The sequence below is a fragment of the Salvia splendens genome, chromosome 3, assembly GCF_004379255.2.
Source record: "Salvia splendens isolate huo1 chromosome 3, SspV2, whole genome shotgun sequence".
Taxonomy (NCBI): domain Eukaryota; kingdom Viridiplantae; phylum Streptophyta; class Magnoliopsida; order Lamiales; family Lamiaceae; genus Salvia; species Salvia splendens.
The window spans coordinates 20,761,619-20,779,037 of record NC_056034.1 but is presented as its reverse complement, the minus strand read 5'-3'; the positions used below and the strand labels follow the sequence as shown (position 1 = coordinate 20,779,037).

At 39.3% G+C, this 17,419-nt stretch overlaps 2 protein-coding genes and 1 pseudogene across 2 annotated transcripts; all 3 read left to right on the top strand.

Annotated features, from left to right (window-relative positions):
- Positions 1-447: 447 nt before the first annotated feature.
- On the top strand, positions 448-1,235 carry LOC121794071 (probable membrane-associated kinase regulator 3). The gene has a single exon (XM_042192071.1). The coding sequence runs from the start codon at positions 483-485 to the stop codon at positions 1,110-1,112; it is 630 nt and encodes a 209-aa protein (XP_042048005.1). The 5' UTR covers positions 448-482; the 3' UTR covers positions 1,113-1,235.
- Positions 1,236-5,733: 4,498 nt separating this feature from the next.
- On the top strand, positions 5,734-7,794 carry LOC121795427 (thioredoxin-like protein YLS8). The gene is made up of 2 exons (XM_042193958.1): positions 5,734-5,918; positions 7,250-7,794. Exons 1-2 carry the CDS (start codon positions 5,799-5,801, stop codon positions 7,556-7,558), a joined length of 429 nt encoding a protein of 142 aa, XP_042049892.1. The 5' UTR covers positions 5,734-5,798; the 3' UTR covers positions 7,559-7,794.
- Positions 7,795-15,951: 8,157 nt separating this feature from the next.
- On the top strand, positions 15,952-16,878 carry LOC121793433 (annotated as a pseudogene).
- Positions 16,879-17,419: the final 541 nt, after the last annotated feature.

The window sequence follows — 17,419 nt, the reverse complement described above, 5'->3', positions numbered from 1 at the left end:
ATCAATTAAAGTAGGGGAAGATGCCCATGTTTTGACCATAGTCAGCTCTCAGATCTATAACTTATACACAAAAAATAGTTTCGAGGAATGAGAATGGGCAGCTGAATGATAAATAGTATTTTTGTAGCAGACAAAGTTGTATGATGCCGCAGAAGACACTGCTATTCAAATTACTTCATAATACAGCCACTACTAACATAATCCCAAAACCTGTTCAATTTTTGGATGCTTAATTTGCTGTGCTTGGGAGAAGTCTTTAATACGTGTAATTATTTATCTGACATAGTGTTTTATCCATTTTTGGAAGTATGTTAATTTGAAATTTGCCACTTCCAAAATTTTTTTAAAAAAAGGAAAAAAAAAAAGGAAAAAGAATATCTGAGATAATAAGGTATATCATGAGAGAGTAGTTGGCATCATCCCTCCTTCCTTTAAAGGATGCTCTGTCTTCCCTTCCCAGTATCTTTTAGAAAGAGAGAGAGATGAAGAAAGAAGAGAGTGTAACAGTAAGTGAATATGAAGATGAAGAAGATGATGATGATGACTACATAGACATGGAGCTGAGCTCATCCTCAGACAGCAGAGAATTCGAGTTCCAAATGTCCGGCGCCGCCACCCTTACTCAAACAGCCGACCACCTCTTCCACAAAGGCAGACTCCTCCCCCTCTACCTCATCCCCGCCGCCGCCGATATCTCCCCATCGGAATCGTGCCGAGCGAGCTGCGACCTCAGCTCCGACGACTTCTTCTTCGAATGGTCAAGCAACCTCATCAACCACAACCACCACCCCACCAAAATCTCGTGGCCCAAGAAGCTCAAGCACTCCCTCAAAGCCTACCTCAAATCGCTCTTCGTCAAATCCGCCAAGTCCCAAGAAATCAATGCCACTGCAATCGACGACGACACTGCGCAGCAGAGGAGGTCGTTTTCGAGCGCCATCAAGTGGCATTCACCGACAAAGTGTCTGTCGTCGTCTTCCTCGAATTCATCATCAGCCTCATCTTTCTCGCTCAACTCCAACGACCTGCAGAGGAGCAGCAGCGCCACTGAAGCCGAGGGCTCCATTGAAGCCGCCATAGCTTATTGCAAGAAATCTCAACTGATTTCTTAACTATTGCAATTTCCAGATTATATATATGCTGTATGAAATAGTTTAGACCACGATTTATGAATTTGACTGTACATCTATATTTTGTGTGATTACTATGGTTATATAATAAAGTATATGACCCAATTTTCAATGTTTTGTTTGATGAATGATCCATTTCCATTTCGGCCTAGGAGAATTAATTAATGTCTCCATCTTTGAGCTTCAGCAACAGCAACGGGAGGCACAGCCCCGTCTATGAAATGGCCTGCCAAGCCAAACAATTTCTCGTCGCATGGCGCGTCGGTCAAATTTTGGTAGTTTTTCTTTTTAGATAATCAAAATATTAAACGGTAATACTATTCCCGGGTTTTTCTATACTCCTCAAAAAATTCCTTTTTCATAGTTGCTTCTCACTTTTGTTTCCAACTCTCATGTTATTTTCAACTTATTCTACTTTTCTGTAAATTCCACTATGACGAATACTAACCAAGAATTGATAAAGTTACTGCAAGCATTTACAACCCAAACGATATACCACAATATAAACAATCAATCATTTAGAATGTCCACTGAGCTACTCTAGAGTATCAGTATGCCTACTCATCTCCTCAATCCTTCATTGACTTGTCGTCTTCCCATGTCTGTAACACCTAATTTTCCAATAAAATGATAATTTTCACATACATCGCCGAGAAAACTAAGTAAAGATCCAGTCCAGTAACAAACAGAAAGCATAGACTTTATGCCGTTATGCGAGAAAACCGTCAATAGGTACAATGAGATACGGCTAGAAGGCATCCTACATTGCACATATAAAATGCTTCGACCCCAATTTGATAGGTTATATCCAGAAATTCAAAAAATGATGTGCCCTACAACAATTTGAAGTTAGAATTGTGGAATGACGCTAGAGAGGCAAATATTCTCTGAGGTGATAACCACCTATTAAACCGAGAATAATAAAGGTCCATTTGGTACACAGAATTGGAATTACTAGAATTCTATGGAATTGAATGTGAAGGAATTGAATTATAAAATTCTTTGTTAGTTAGAGCATCCGCAACGGTGGCGATGGTCGCCACCGCCGTCCGCGCCGCTGGCAAGGGGAAGGACCGCCGCCGCTGCGCTCGCGCCGCGCCAGCGAGCAGCTGACGTGGCTGTACGGGATTGAGAAACGGCATTTAATTGTAAATAATGATAAAAATAAAAAAATATATATATTTTCCAAATCCAAAAAATATGGCCGTTTTTTTTCCCGTTTTTTCTGAATTTTTTTATTTTTTTTATTTTTTTCCCCAAAATCATCTATAAATACACACATTCATCATCCATTTATCACATCAAATCATCTCTCATTCATAATTCTCATACAAACTATCAACACATTCATCCCTCACTCAAAACCTCAAATGGATTTCACCCATATTATGGCGGAAGCGGAGCGCGAAGAACAAGAATACTACGAACAACATCGTGCCGCTTACGAAGCATATGTCGCGGCGAATACCCCCGCTCCTCCTCCTCAACGAACTAGATCAGATCGCCGCTACATCCATCGTGACCGGGAGGGAGCCGACTACTTTGCCGACCAGCTGCGGTTTCCGGCAGATTACTTTAGGCGCCGTTTTCGCATGTCAAAGCGCTTGTTCATGCGAATTGTCAACACATTGTCCGCACGTGTTGAATTCTTCCAAACAGGTCCAGATGCAGCCGGCCGGCAAAGTATCACGCCGTTACAGAAGTGTACGTGTGCCATCCGACAACTCGCTACTAGGCAAACGGCCGACATCTTCGACGAGTATTTGCATATCGGTGAGTCCGCTGGAATCCTTTGTCTAAAGAATTTTTGCGAGGGCGTTCGTTCAGCTTTCGGGGATGAATTCCTTCGGGCACCCAGCACCAATGATTGCCAATGGTTGCTTCGTCTTCACGAATCAGTCCATGGCTTCCCCGGAATGCTTGGCAGCATTGACTGCATGCATTGGAGGTGGAAGAATTGCCCGAATGCTTGGAGGAGGCAACACTTAAGCGGTCACAAAGGCGGCGGCCCAACACTTATCCTTGAGGCGGTCGCCGACTACCGCCTATGGATTTGGCATGCATATTTTGGCGTTGCCGGAGCCAACAACGACTTGAACGTGCTCTATTCTTCACCACTCTTCAATGATGTGATGAATGGTGTAGCACCGGCGATCGACTTCACCATCAACGGAAATACATACCACATGGGTTACTATCTCGCCGATGGTATCTACCCAATGTGGTCGACGTTCGTGAAGACGCTCCACAACCCGCACAACCCGAGGCGGGTTCTTTTTGCGCAGCGTCAAGAGTCCGCGCGGAAAGACGTCGAAAGAGCCTTCGGGGTCCTTCAAGCCCGATTCAACATAGTGAAGGCCCTGGCTCGGCTGTGGTACGTGAATAATATCGCCGACATCATGTTCACGTGTATTATCTTACACAACATGATTATAGCCGACGAAGAGCCGAGGGCGGCTAGCTTCTACGACGAGGATGAAGCCGGAAGCTCAACAGCGAGGTCTCCCCCACGCCGAGGTGAGCATACGACGGTTGGCCAGAGGATCGAGACAAGGCACACAATGCGCGATACCCGAACCCACATTCAGTTACAAGAAGACCTAATCAACCACATGTGAGCGAAATTCGGCAACGAGTAGTGTTTTTTTAATTTTTAGTATTTTAATTGTGTAATTTTTAATTTTTAGGATTTTAATTATGTCGTTTTTATTTTATTTGTCATTTGTAATTTTATTTAGGTTTTTTTAATGAATTTTATTATTATGAAAATGTTATTGTTTAATTGAATTTTAAATTAATTGTGCTCGTCCTTGCGGAAGAGCACAGTTGTGGGTGTTGTGCTCTTGCCAGAGAGCAGGCAGAAAAAGTGGGGCCGGGCCCACAACCGTGCCGCTGGCAAGAGCACGGTTGTGAATGCTCTTAAGCAAAGGAATTGAGTTATAATTCAAAGTGTGTGTGTGTGTGTGTGTGTCACGTGTGCGTGCGCGCAGTCTGTTTGTGTGTGAAGGTGCAGTGTTTGTGTGCAGTGTGTGTGTGTGTGAAGGTGTAGTTTGTGTAAAGTGTGTGTAGTATGTGAAGTGTCCAATTTTATAACTATTTGGAATTCTAATTATTTACTTTTGATATGGAATTCAAATTGTAGAATTAAGAAGAATTGGAATTGTAATTCAATTCCAAATTCAAAGATTTTGTGATATAGAATATTGGATTTAGAATTGAAGGGTCCAACTCCAATTATGCAAGCCAATTCCATGACACTGAACAAAGCTTAAGTCTTTCAAATATTAGGCATATGATACATTTCCTGTATGATATTGTAAAACCCTGGGATAACCTATAAGTGGAGGTGGTTGTTTCTGCGAATTACCCAGAGATCACCTTTTTTTGAAGGAAAAAGTGATTTTTTTTTTTTTCTTTTTCAATGCAGAGGAGCAAAAGTTATTCAGGGAATCTTCTCATCACTTGGAAATGCAGCACCTTTTTTATTTGACAACAAGTACTTGATGGTATTATGTTGCTACTCAGAAAAGGTTTTCATATTTCTGTGTTCCATCGCTATCTCTCAGACTCACAGAATTATTAACATTTTCTGCTTTTAAAATCTTTAATTAATGAGTTAGCATAAGTATTTACTATCATCATTCCAACCAAACCAAGGGCTAGATTACTATAAGTGAGATCATTCGATGAAGCTTCAAATAAATCTACTGTTCCGAGTAATAAGTAATGAAAAGCAAATAGTTGGAGAGTCATTTAATGTAAACAAGGCACATGCATCCAAAAGAACTACAAGTCCACTTAGTTTAGTGGATAATTTCCATTTTGAGGGAAAATACAAAGAACCTATCCATCTCCATTTATGCAAAATTCTCTTAACCTATCCTCGCAGTGACGCCTACACAGTATCAGTATCACAAACAGACAAACCAAACAAAACTCTAAAATTGCAAATTCACACGCATCTAAATGCATGCATAATTTCACAGCCATACAAAGACGGAGGAAAAGTTCAACATTCATAGCTCCAACCAACAAATATTGGATTTTCATATAATAATAATAATAATAAAAAAAAACAAAGTAAAAACTGCAGGACCATATTCCATTTTTGTTGTGGCGTTATTGGATTGATGCCTTTTCTTTTCTGGCTTGTGTTGAAACTAACATCATGGTCCATATATGAAAGCGATTACTCATTTTGTAATCCAGCGAAAACAGAAACGCACCCGTTGAGACTAATGAATCGTGCATGTGCCATACTAGCTAGATTAAACCATCATTTAACTAACTGTTTAGTGCTTATTTGGAAAAAATAAAACAGTCAAGTTTGATCCTATATCCTGCTTATTGGGAAGCTTAAATAGGGCATCGTTTAACCGGTTGTTGTATGATGATCGAATCAACTTTAAAACAATTTTATCAAAATAGTTATGTTACTCTGAATTGGGCTTTCGCCATTATAACTTAAGTATATCCTTAGCTAATTTTATTTTCGCAGAAGATCTCCCACTGCCCTCTACTATAAACAAACCCAACCTTTATTGAATAGTACTTCAAGCCCAATAGCCCAATATATTAGTAGTAATAAAAAAGGTTTGCCTCTACAATTATACATACACACAATATCCCCAATTGGAAAGCTTCAACTTCATTAGAAAATCGATAGCGATGTCGTATTTGCTGCCTCACCTTCACTCCGGCTGGGCCGTCGATCAGGCTATCCTTGCGGAGGAGGAGCGCCTCGTCCTCATCCGCTTCGGCCACGATTGGGACGAGACCTGCATGCAGGTAATTCCTTTCCCCCAAATTTAGTGATTTTACGATTTTTTTTTGTTTTATAAGGGATTGTTCTTGTTAATTGGAGCCGTTGGAAGGTTTAATTTTTTTTATCACTGTGTGTTTCAGCATGCTTCTAGGGTTCTTGCTGCAAATTTGTGTCACCTAGGGTTCGTTCAGGTTTATTGCTTTGGTCGAATTGTAGGATTTCGATTTCAAGTTGAAGAGTTTTGAAACTGTTTGCACATCTTAATTTTCTGTAAACATGAGTAATTTGTAATTCAATTTCAAATCCAGATATTTTGCGGTACCAAACATCGGATTTGGAATTGAAGGCTCCAATTCCATAGCCCCGATTTCGTGGTACCGTACAGAGCCTAAGAGTTTGTTATTGGTTACACTTATTGATTTGCTGTAAATATGGGGTGGTGGATTTGATTATTAAGTATTAGCACACCCTCAATAATCAATACGGGTACCATGTGGAGTATATATATAAATTACTAATTTATGGAGGTTTGTAGCTATTGACCAGATGGATGGCCTATCATTTAAATTTCCTAGTATGATCTGCGATTATCTGACCAACAACCATAGACCTTTATTCTACAAGTGAAGTTGAGTAGGTAATTTAAATTAGCACTTGGTCTGTTATCCACGGTATGTGTTTTTTTAATTACTGGAATATATTACATAGCCTTAATTTCCAAAATATTCTGCATATGAGGATTACAGTTACCATGGAATTGTGGATCAGTTTTTAATCATTATCATTATGAATCATCCTACTTGGGAGATTAGCTACATGATATATTTGCTCCAAGTTACTTGATCTTCTACATACTAACATACTATCACCAAAGATCTAGAATGTCTTCTTAAACCTTCTTTATCCAAGTTCTCGATGGCCTACCATCCTTTTATGCTTGCCATTGCCCTAAAATTTGGATATTGCCAGTTTCTAGTCTTGTTTATGAGCTAGTATTCTCCCCTCTTACAAAGTGTTACTGTAACTTATATAACCCAGATATTCCTACGATGTCCCATCGTCTCACACACATACGCACAGAGACATGAGCTAAATGGCTTTAGTTGACTGCTGAATGAAGGTTTGGATTAGCTATTTCTGTGTTTAACAGCTTCTAATCCCTTATTCACAGTGTCCTGTATCTTTATAATTTGGCTCATCCTTTTCTTAGGTCTTGCTGTGTAGGTATCAAGAATTCGTAATTGGGTTCAATTTCTTGCTCCCACGATAACTTGCCTTGTGATTTGTAAGTCGTTTTTTTCCACTTGCTAGCAATGTGATAATGGCGGCTTGTTTATGTTGCCCTAATCTTCAGATGGATGAGGTGCTGGCTTCAGTTGCCGAAACACTAAAGAATTTTGCTGTCATATACCTGGTGGATATCACAGAGGTCCCTGATTTCAACACGATGTACGAGCTGTATGACCCCTCCACCATCATGTTCTTCTTCAGGAACAAACACATTATGATTGATCTTGGCACTGGAAACAACAACAAGATCAACTGGGCCATGAAGGATAAGCAAGAGTTCATTGACATCGTTGAGACAGTCTACCGTGGCGCCAGGAAGGGGCGTGGTCTGGTCATCGCCCCTAAGGATTATTCCACCAAATATCGTTATTGAAAATATCATGCTATCCTCTGTTATGGTACATTTGACTTACAAATGAAGGTTTGCAGACTCACACCCTTCTAGTTGTTCTAAGAGTCCGTGTATTCTGCTGTGTTGCATTCGATGTGATTAGCCATGATAACATAAATACTGTTTCTGCTATTGCTGCTCCTTGTTCGCTGGTTGAACTTCATCCGGGATTTATCTAAGATGTGCTACATTAATATATAATTGGGTTTCGTTTGTAACTTGTAAGTCTTATAATCACATACAAATTGTCTACATGCGTCTCAATTGGTAGGACGTGCAGTGCACTGAGGTTGAAACTGAAAGGTCCATTTGTTCACTTTTATGTCCTACATTTTCATTTTTCATTTTTCATTTTTCATTTTTCAGTTTTTACTTACATTTCTATATTTAGCTCTTAGTTGAACTAGTATCCACCCCGGTGATGCACGAGTAAAAATTTGGTGGTCATGACATATCAAGTGGCATGATGACTTGGTATCTCCCACTAATTACTATATGTGACATGTGGATATAGTAGGATTCTAGATATTTAAACTATATCCTACTATTTAGTTTTTAGGAATGGAATAAAGTTTTATAGTTTGAAAACTTTCCAAATTGTTAAATGGACGATAAATACACTCGCAGATTGGGATGTCAATTAGGCCAACCCTACTCGGGTTGCGGGTCAATCGGGTGCGGGCTAATCGGGTTGTGATTTCTTTCGGGTTATAAAAGTTTAGTCCTAACCCTAACAGCTCGAGTTTCGGGCTTGCCCGTCGGGTTAATCGGGTTGCTACTGATAAGATTAACAAACGATCAATACAATAAATAATGATGAAAATTAGTTATATTCATAAAATATAAAACATTTAATTATGATAAATTTGAGATATATGTTTAAACTTAATCATAAACATGATCAATTACTAATATTTGAGATATTTCGTGAAATTTAAATTCTTGTTTTAGAAATTTAAATATTTTTTAAGTGAATTGGATGGTTTTAGTTTATTTATCAATTATTATATTAATAAAATTTAATATATAATTTACATATTTAATATAAATTTGAAAGTTATTTTTTTAGTTATCTTAGTTATCTATATTATAAAATTAATCAATGAATTGTCGAATTAGGAGTAAAAAAGAATAATATAAATTTTATAGGGTTTTCGGGCCAGCCCATCGGATTTTCGGGTCTGGCCCTAACAGGTTGCGGGTTAATCAGGTGCGGGTTAACCGAGTGCGGGATAATCAGGTTTTAATTTATCGGGCTTGAAATTTCTAGCCTAACCTTATAAATTTGGCGGGTGGCCAGCCCACGGGTTGCGGGCTACACTGCCATCCCTACCCGCAGATACTAAGAACATCCACAATGGCGGCGAGCAGACCGGCTAACCGATTCCCGGCGCTGGCCGGTCCGCTCGCCGAACCATTGCAGCCGGCGAACGGAAAATCAGCGCACGCCAATTTCCGGGTGCTGGCCGCCATTGCAGGCTCCCGATCGGTCAGCCGATTTTTTATTATTTTTATTTAATTTTTGAAATATTATATATACATGATTTGCACGTCATTTTCATTCGCACCACTTGTTTTAACGAGTTTTCTCTCTATCTTAATTTATGTACAAGAGCAACAATGCGAAATGGAGCACAACAACGAGTCTACTCCAATGACGAGCTGGTTTCAAACTCCCACGGTACCCGTGGGAAGTGGATGGGGTTCGATGGCCAGGTACTACAACATGTACCCTTGGCAACAGATGATGCCCGGGATGGCATCCGGGGGTAGTATGACGGGATGGCAGGGGATGCAGGGCGGACCGACGATGCCGGGCGGGCAGGGGGTACCCGGGATGTAGATGATGCCGGAGTGGGCACCCGAGATGCAGATGATGCCGGGGTGGCAGCCAGGGATGCAGGGGACGCCGGGGGGGGGCAACGTCTATCGCCCCAGCTTTGATTTTTTGACTGCTTCTTCTCACACATCTACCCCATCGGAGATGCAGTTCACTGGGTGTGATACTTTCTCCTTAGAGGAGTTGGGGATAGATCTCGGGGATGCGGACACTCCCGTTCAAACGAGGGGAGTAGGGGGGGTCGGGGTGCGCCAAAGAAGAAGAAGGGCAAGGGCAAGAGGGTGGTCGGCGAGTCGTCGCAGCCGGCTGATGACGAGAGCCCGGCACAGAGGAAGTGGACGGATGTGGAAAACGTCGCGCTGTCCAAGGCATGGGTGAGTGTTTGCGATGATCCCCTCGCCTCGAACAATCAGAGGATCGTCAACTTGTGGACTAAAATAGCAGCAGCCTACAAGGCATTTTGTCCGGAGGGGAGGCCACGCAGCGAGGAGGAGTGCCGGAAGGGGTGGGACCGAATCAGGGCTGCAGTCTCCCGATTTTCGGGCTTGTACACCAACGCCCTCCGCATGCAGACCAGTGTCCAAACTGACGAGGACTGCAGTAGGATAGCGGAGAAAGCATTCCCCGTGCCCGGGCTTTATAAGGAGTTCACCTGATGGAACTGCTATGAGGTGCTGATGGACTCCAAGAAGTTTCGGGCAGGTGTCGATGCAGGCTGGCCGAATAAGTAACGACTGAACTATACCGGTGATTACAGCGCCGGCAGCAGCAGCGGTTCCCACGACCTCCCCGAGGATGTTCCGGAGTTCCCGTCCCCTCCCGCGTTTACTCGCCGCACTCGTCCGGTTGGTCAAAGGTGGGTGCAATGTGCTCGCCAGGGGTTCCAGGAGGTCCAGTCGGCATCCCCCCTGTTGGCAGGTCGACAGCTGAGCTCGCCTTCTTCGCCCGTCAACAAACGCGGGCTCAGATGTACAAGATCTTAGCTGACTGGAAGATGACAACTGACCCCGAGGAGAAGAGTTTTCTTCACTCAATGCTCGTGAGTATGCGGGCCGATTTGAATGTCGCCGCGGCACAGTTGGGGGGCTCAGACGCGGGCTCAGATGCTGCAGATTTGGGGGTCCCGGATAGCGGCGACAACGGCGGCGGCGATGGCTACGACGGCGAGGAGTGAGGTGGAGGCGGGGGACTCGTGTGTGGAAGAGGAGTTTTTTTTTAAATAATGTAATTTTTTTTAAAATTAATGTATTTTTTTTAATTAATGTACTTTTTAAAATTCTAATATTATTATTGAATTTTCCCGTATCTGTGTCGTAAATTTAATTCCGTATTTTGTGTGATTGTTAATTATTTGTTTTTTATAATTTTGTTTATTGTGGCTAGGCTATGGCTGGCATATTGTTTGTCCAGTTGCTTGTCCTGATGATGTGGCAGAAGGAGTTTTTAATGCTGATGATGTGGCAGGTGGAGTTTGTGGCTAGGCTATGGCTGGACTATGCCTGAGCTATCTCTATTGGAGATGCTCTAACATCATTTATTTTCAATATCTATTCACATTAAAGGTAAATGATTTAAGATTTAATGGGATTATTCTACTATTGTTTTTATTTTATGGAGTATATATTAAATAACCATAACATAATTAATTAAAATTTTGTGTTTTTATCTTAGTTATTTATATATATAAAACCACAAGTAAAACAAAAACAATACTATATAAATTTTTAAAATTTTGTGCATATAGTGCTAGCAAGATTAATTTATGATTTAATTTATCATTACATTTTTTATTTTTTATTTTTACAAATATAAATAAAAAAGAAAGAATTAAAATTTAAGCTATCATCATCTTGTGATTTGTCGATATATTTATATAATAGTCCTTACAAAGTATGCATATATATTCATGTATATAGAGGAGTGATTAATTGCTAACTAATTAGCAATCACAAAGACCAAATCTTAGCCATTAGATTAGGAGATCTCGTTGTTCAACTAATGTAACATGGATTATATTTTAGATTTAAAAAATTATTAAATAAACTTAAAGGGCATTAATGTCAATTTTCTCTCATCTAAATCATCTTAAAACTTTAAATTTACGAAACTCTCTCGATTTAAATTATTTTTCGCAAAAAATATATCAAATTAAAGATTATTTTATAAGGATTCCAACGAGATCTCAATTGCATATGTTCCGACGATGTTCGAGTGATGAAATTTGATAAATTATATTTCAATTTTAGTACATGTTGATAAGCTGATTTTATCAACAAATGCAAACAAAAATCTCAATATAGTGTATGCAAAATCTCAATATAATGTAGGTAAAATATTAATAAAACTGTGTTGGTATTTTCTTGTACTTGTGTTGATAATCTCATGGTATATTGTTGATATTTGTAATACACTATGTTGATATAAAAAAACCTATGAAAATTATCATATGATAACATAATGACGACATTGCCCTTTTGTTGATATTTTGTCTACTGTTTATTGAAATTTGTGAGCTTTAATCTCATCCACTCATTTCAAAATCTAAGGGTGTAGATTTAGACTTAGTTTTAGATTATGGTGATATAAGCATTAGAAGAGGACCCCATGTATATATACTCCATAAAAAAAAGAATGGTTCCATCATATCAATCACCTTTAGACCATCCACTACGCGTCTCGCCGGCGTCTCGCGTCTCGTCCCGGCGAGACGGGACGCCGGCGCGACGCGTTGCAGCCTCCATCTCGTCCCGTCTCGTCCCGCGTCTCGTCCCGGCGAGCCACGAGACGGGCTGTCTCGCCACGCGCCGAGGCGACGTGGAGCAACCCGGCGTCGTGCGTGACGCCCACCCGCCGGCACGCGAGTGGGCGTCGTCACGTGCTGACGCAATAAATATTTTTTTAAAAAAAATTCGAATTTAAATAAAAAAAAAATTGTAACGGTAATAATACCATTTTTTTGTTTTTTTTTAATAATTTTTTGATTTTTATTAATTTTTTTACTCTATAAATACTCCTAAACTCATCCTCATTTCACACACAACTACACATCTATTCTTCCTATCATCTAAATTTTCTCTCAAATTTTCATAAACCAACTCAAGATGTCCGGCGACGGCGTACATGACCGCCACAATGGCGGACACTTCCCACTTCTCGTACGCCCAATTCACGGCCTGGTGGAACGGAATTGTTGCTATGGCAGCACAACTTGACCTTCAGACACCCCCTAAACCTCGACCGCCTCCAGAGGATGATTCGCCGGCGGAGTAGTTTTTTTTTATTTTGTGTGTTTTTTTATTTTGTGTGTTTTTTTATTTTGTGTGTTTATTTAGTTTGTGTGTTTTTTAATAAAGTGTTGTTTTTAATAAAGTGTGTTTGTTTAAATTGAATTGGGTAGAAAAAAAATTCTAAATGAAATTGAATGAATAGTAATTAAGGGACGGTATAGAGACGGTTAAGAGACGGAGCGTTGCAGGTTCCGTCCCTTAGTTAAGGGATGGAGGAAAAAAGGACAGTGGGGCCCTCAAATAGTGCTCAAATAGTAGTTAAGAGACGGTTTAAGGGACGGTATAGAGACAGCGTAGTGGATGGCCTTAAATATATACTTATATACATGTCTTTTTCGTCCATTTAACAATTTGGAAAGTTTTCAAATGATAAAACTTTATTCCATTCCTAAAATTTAAATAGCATATATAGTTTAAATATCTAGAATTCTGAGAAAAAATTCCCTAGTCCATGTATACACATGGCAATCTTATTTGGTATGTCCCACCAATAATATCTTGCCAAATGGAAATGTATAGTATACATGGCCAAATGATTATAATGGCATAATATGATGTTTTAAGGAAATTTTTATAATTCCTATATATAACATACAGCCATATATACACACACAATACGTTAAATTATTAATTTTTCAATAGTCATCGTTTACTGAGATTTGATATCACACTCATTTTGTATTATGTTTTTTTTTTCTTTTTTTTACTTGAGTACATATTTATTCATTTTTTATACTTCATCACATAATTTTCTAGAATTGTATGTATCAAAATCTGGTCTTTTTTTAGTCAAGTAAATATATTCTTGACGATATTTATAATTTATTGATTATATCATTATAGTATATGTTTAATTTTATCTTCATTATTTTATAATTCTTTTTTATAGTTAAGTAACTATAAATTAAAGACGACATATTTATGCCTACTAAAGGTTTATCTTCTTAGATTTATAGTTGATATTTCTTTATTGGGATAATCTTATTTTTAATTGCATAAAATAAGATTGTAACCCTTAATTTGAATATCCTAATAAACAGTAGTAGTATTTTAATTTCTCTAAATTCATATTAAATTGTATTCATATATTGTCTATTAAATAGAATCCATCATATCATTTTATTAACTATCTTAATCAATATTTTACCTTAACATATAATCATTATATAGTTTATGCGTAATGACAAAATTTAAAAAAATAGAACTACATTGTATAGTCATTCATATATTAAACTTATTGTATGCGATACTAATAAAATTTAATTTATGTATATATCAATAAAAAAGATAAACTTAGTGAGGCATACCAAGTAAGATTGCAATATGGTTTACATGGACTATTGAATTTTTTCTCCTAGAATTCTACTATCTTCACATGTCATATTATATCCACATGTCACATAGTAATTAGTGGGATGTACCATGTCATCAGAGGCGGACCTACCAAAGAGTTTGGGGTCTATGGAACCCCCAACAATTTTACTATTTATACTACATATAGTCATAGCTCATCAAAATTTGCTCATCAGCTCAAGTGGCTAGTCATTGGGCCTAGCAGTTTCCTTGCTTGTGTTCAATTCCTTTTGAGCCTCTTAGCTTTTAATATTTCTATTTATCTTTTGGCTATTTTTTGTGTTGTTTTTTATTTTTCTTACATCAGGCACAAAAAAAATTATGTTTTGTACTTCTATTTCATGACTAGCTTATTTAAAAAATTAATTATAATTAATAATAATAAATCTATAAATATCTCTAGTTTCCATATCGTTTAATTATTTTTATCTTATTACTCATATATTTCGCATCTTTATGATGTCGAAACTTTTGGCAATACTGACATTTAAAAAATATCCTAGAATTGGATCCTCTAACGCCAAAATCATGCATCCGCCATTGCATGTCATCGTGCCAATTGGTATGTCATGACTCATGACCATCAAATTTTTAGTAGTGATGCACGGCCCAATATAAAATTGATATAATAACATCTATTTTAAACACTAAAATAGGTAGGGGTTATGCAGCTCGTACATGTACTACGAGCTATATAATGTTATGTTTTTTCAAACAACTAAAAATGTAGCATTAAATAATTTTAAAATTAAAACAACACATAATTGAATGCACCATTCATTCGAGGGCAGTGGTCCAAAAACTACAAACAGTAACTGGAATAAAATATGCAATTTACATTTTTTCGATATCTTATAAAAATAGTTATTACTATTAAAGATTTTTTAATAAAAGCTTAATAACAAGATATTTTTTCACTCAGACTTGTCTGCACATATTCACTTTTTTAAAAGGATGAGTCCTTAGAGCACCCACAACCGTGCTCTTGCCAGCGACACGGTTGTGGGCCCGGGCGGTACTATTCATGCTTGCTCTCTGGCAAGAGCACAACACCCACAACTGTGCTCTTCCGCAAGGACGAGCACAATTATTGTAAAATTCAATTACACAAAAACATTTTCATAATACTAAAATTCATTAAAAAAACCACAATAAAAATTACAAATTACAAATAAAAACCACCCGTATCGCCCATCGGAGCCACCTTGGTCGTCGACCGGGTATGGCCGGTAGCCAGCCGGAACGCCCGAATCTTGGGTTTGAGGAGGGGCCGAATATTCCGTATCCGGACTAGGAAACGGTTGCGAACCGAACCATTCGGGGTTCCAACCGTGAGAGCCGCTTGGGTTGTCGTCGTGACCGGACATAGTGGTGTTGTAGGGTGTGAGAGGAAGATGAAAATGGATATGAGAGATTGAAGATGAGAATGGAGATGAGAGAATGATGATGAGAATTGTGTAGTGAAAGTGTGAATTTTTGGGAGTGAAATTGGGGGTATTTATAGATGAAAGTGTGTATTTTTGGGGTAAAAAAAATGAAAAAAAAATTAAAAAGAAGTAAAAAACGGTTATAAACGGATATATTTTTTTGGGGAAGTGAAATTTTTTTTTTATTTTTTATCGGTTTTTTAATTAAAAAACCGATTTTTTAAAATAAAAAATAAAAAATTTTTAAACTCAACGGCTATGCCGTTGACGAATGGGAGGGCGACACGTGTGCGTCCGCTGGCACGGACGTGCTCGATACATCGAGCAGCGCCGTGCCAGCGGCGCGGCTGCAGCGGCGGCGGTCCTTCGCCTAGCCAACGGCGCGGACGGCGGTGGCGACTTTCGCCACCGCTGCGGATGCTCTTAGCATAACCAAAATCCGAAAAGGGAAAATTGATTATGTAATTAATAAAGTGTCGGTTTGATCTCAGTCATTAACATCCATACATTACAAAAATATCAAGTCGTTCATTAATGGAGGCTACGTTTAGTCTCAAATCCGCTTTAAATTGCATTAACACCTCATTGATCGATTTGGATGAGCAAAAGATAGGGTTTGAGTCGCCGTATGGAAGCGTGGTGGACTCCAGCCTGCGTTGTCTGGCAGGCTTTGGACGTTTTACAGTGGGGGGGCCAAAACGGCGACGTTTACTCAGTGACGACTCTAGCTGGTAAACCAATTTGAATTGACCTAGATTTTGCAGTTTGAAGCATTTTCAATTTGCATTGCAGATGATGGGCCTGGTTCACTACGGTATGGATGTCGGAAGTGTCGGGCACAATTGAACTCAGATCTTATCTGAGCGTCTCCTCTCCTCTTACAAGACCATCGACGGGCGCGGTCAGAAAATCAAGCTGACCGGCAAGGGTTTGAGGCTGAAGGAGTGTGAGCATGTCATAATCTGCAACCTGCTAATCCAAGGGGGCGTTGGAGACGACGCTGATGCGATTCAGATCAAACCTAATTCCAAGCATATATGGATCGATCGTTGCAGCCTCAGTGATTTCTGCGACGGACTCATCGATATTAGCCGTCAGCGCACAGACATTACTATCTCACGGTGGTTATTCATCTCTCGACTCTTGTTCAATCTGCTCTGTTTGTAATTTTTGTTTTTGCAGGTGCCATTTTGCAAATCATAACAAGACAATTTTGATTGGAGCTGATGCTTCGCATGCGGGGGATAGACGATTCACCATTGTTTCTTTGATGGGACGCGGCAGAGACATCAGATTTGGGAAAGTGCATTTGTACAATAATTACACTAGAAACTGGGCAATTTATGCTGTTTGCACCAGTGTCGAAGCTAAGTAATACTATTAATGTTTAGGCCATCCACAACGCTGTCTCTATACCGTCTCTTAAACCATCTCTTCACTACTATTTGGGCACTATTTGAGGGCCCCACTGTCCTTTTTGCCTCCATCTCTTAACTAAGAGACGGAACCTGCAATGCTCCGTCTCTTAACCGTCTCTATACCGTCTCTTAATTACTATTCATTCAATTTAATTTATAATTTTTTTTAAAACCCAATTCAATTTAAACAAACACACTTTATTAAAATTAAAACAAAATAAAAAAACACACAAAATAAAAAAACACACAAAATAAAAAAAACACACAAAATAAAAAAAAATTAATCGGAAGGGCTAATCATCCTCCGGAGGCGGTCGAGGTTGAGGGGGAGTCGGAAGACCAAGTTGTGCTGCCATATGCACAATTCCGTTCCACCAGGCCGCGTATTGGGAGTGCGAGAAGCGGGAAGTGTCCGCCATTGTGGCGGTCATGTACGCCACCATAAGTGTGTCCGAGCCTCCTCGCGAGCCCGATCCTGAGGCCGGCTGGCTTGATTCGCCTCGGCCGACGGCGCCTAC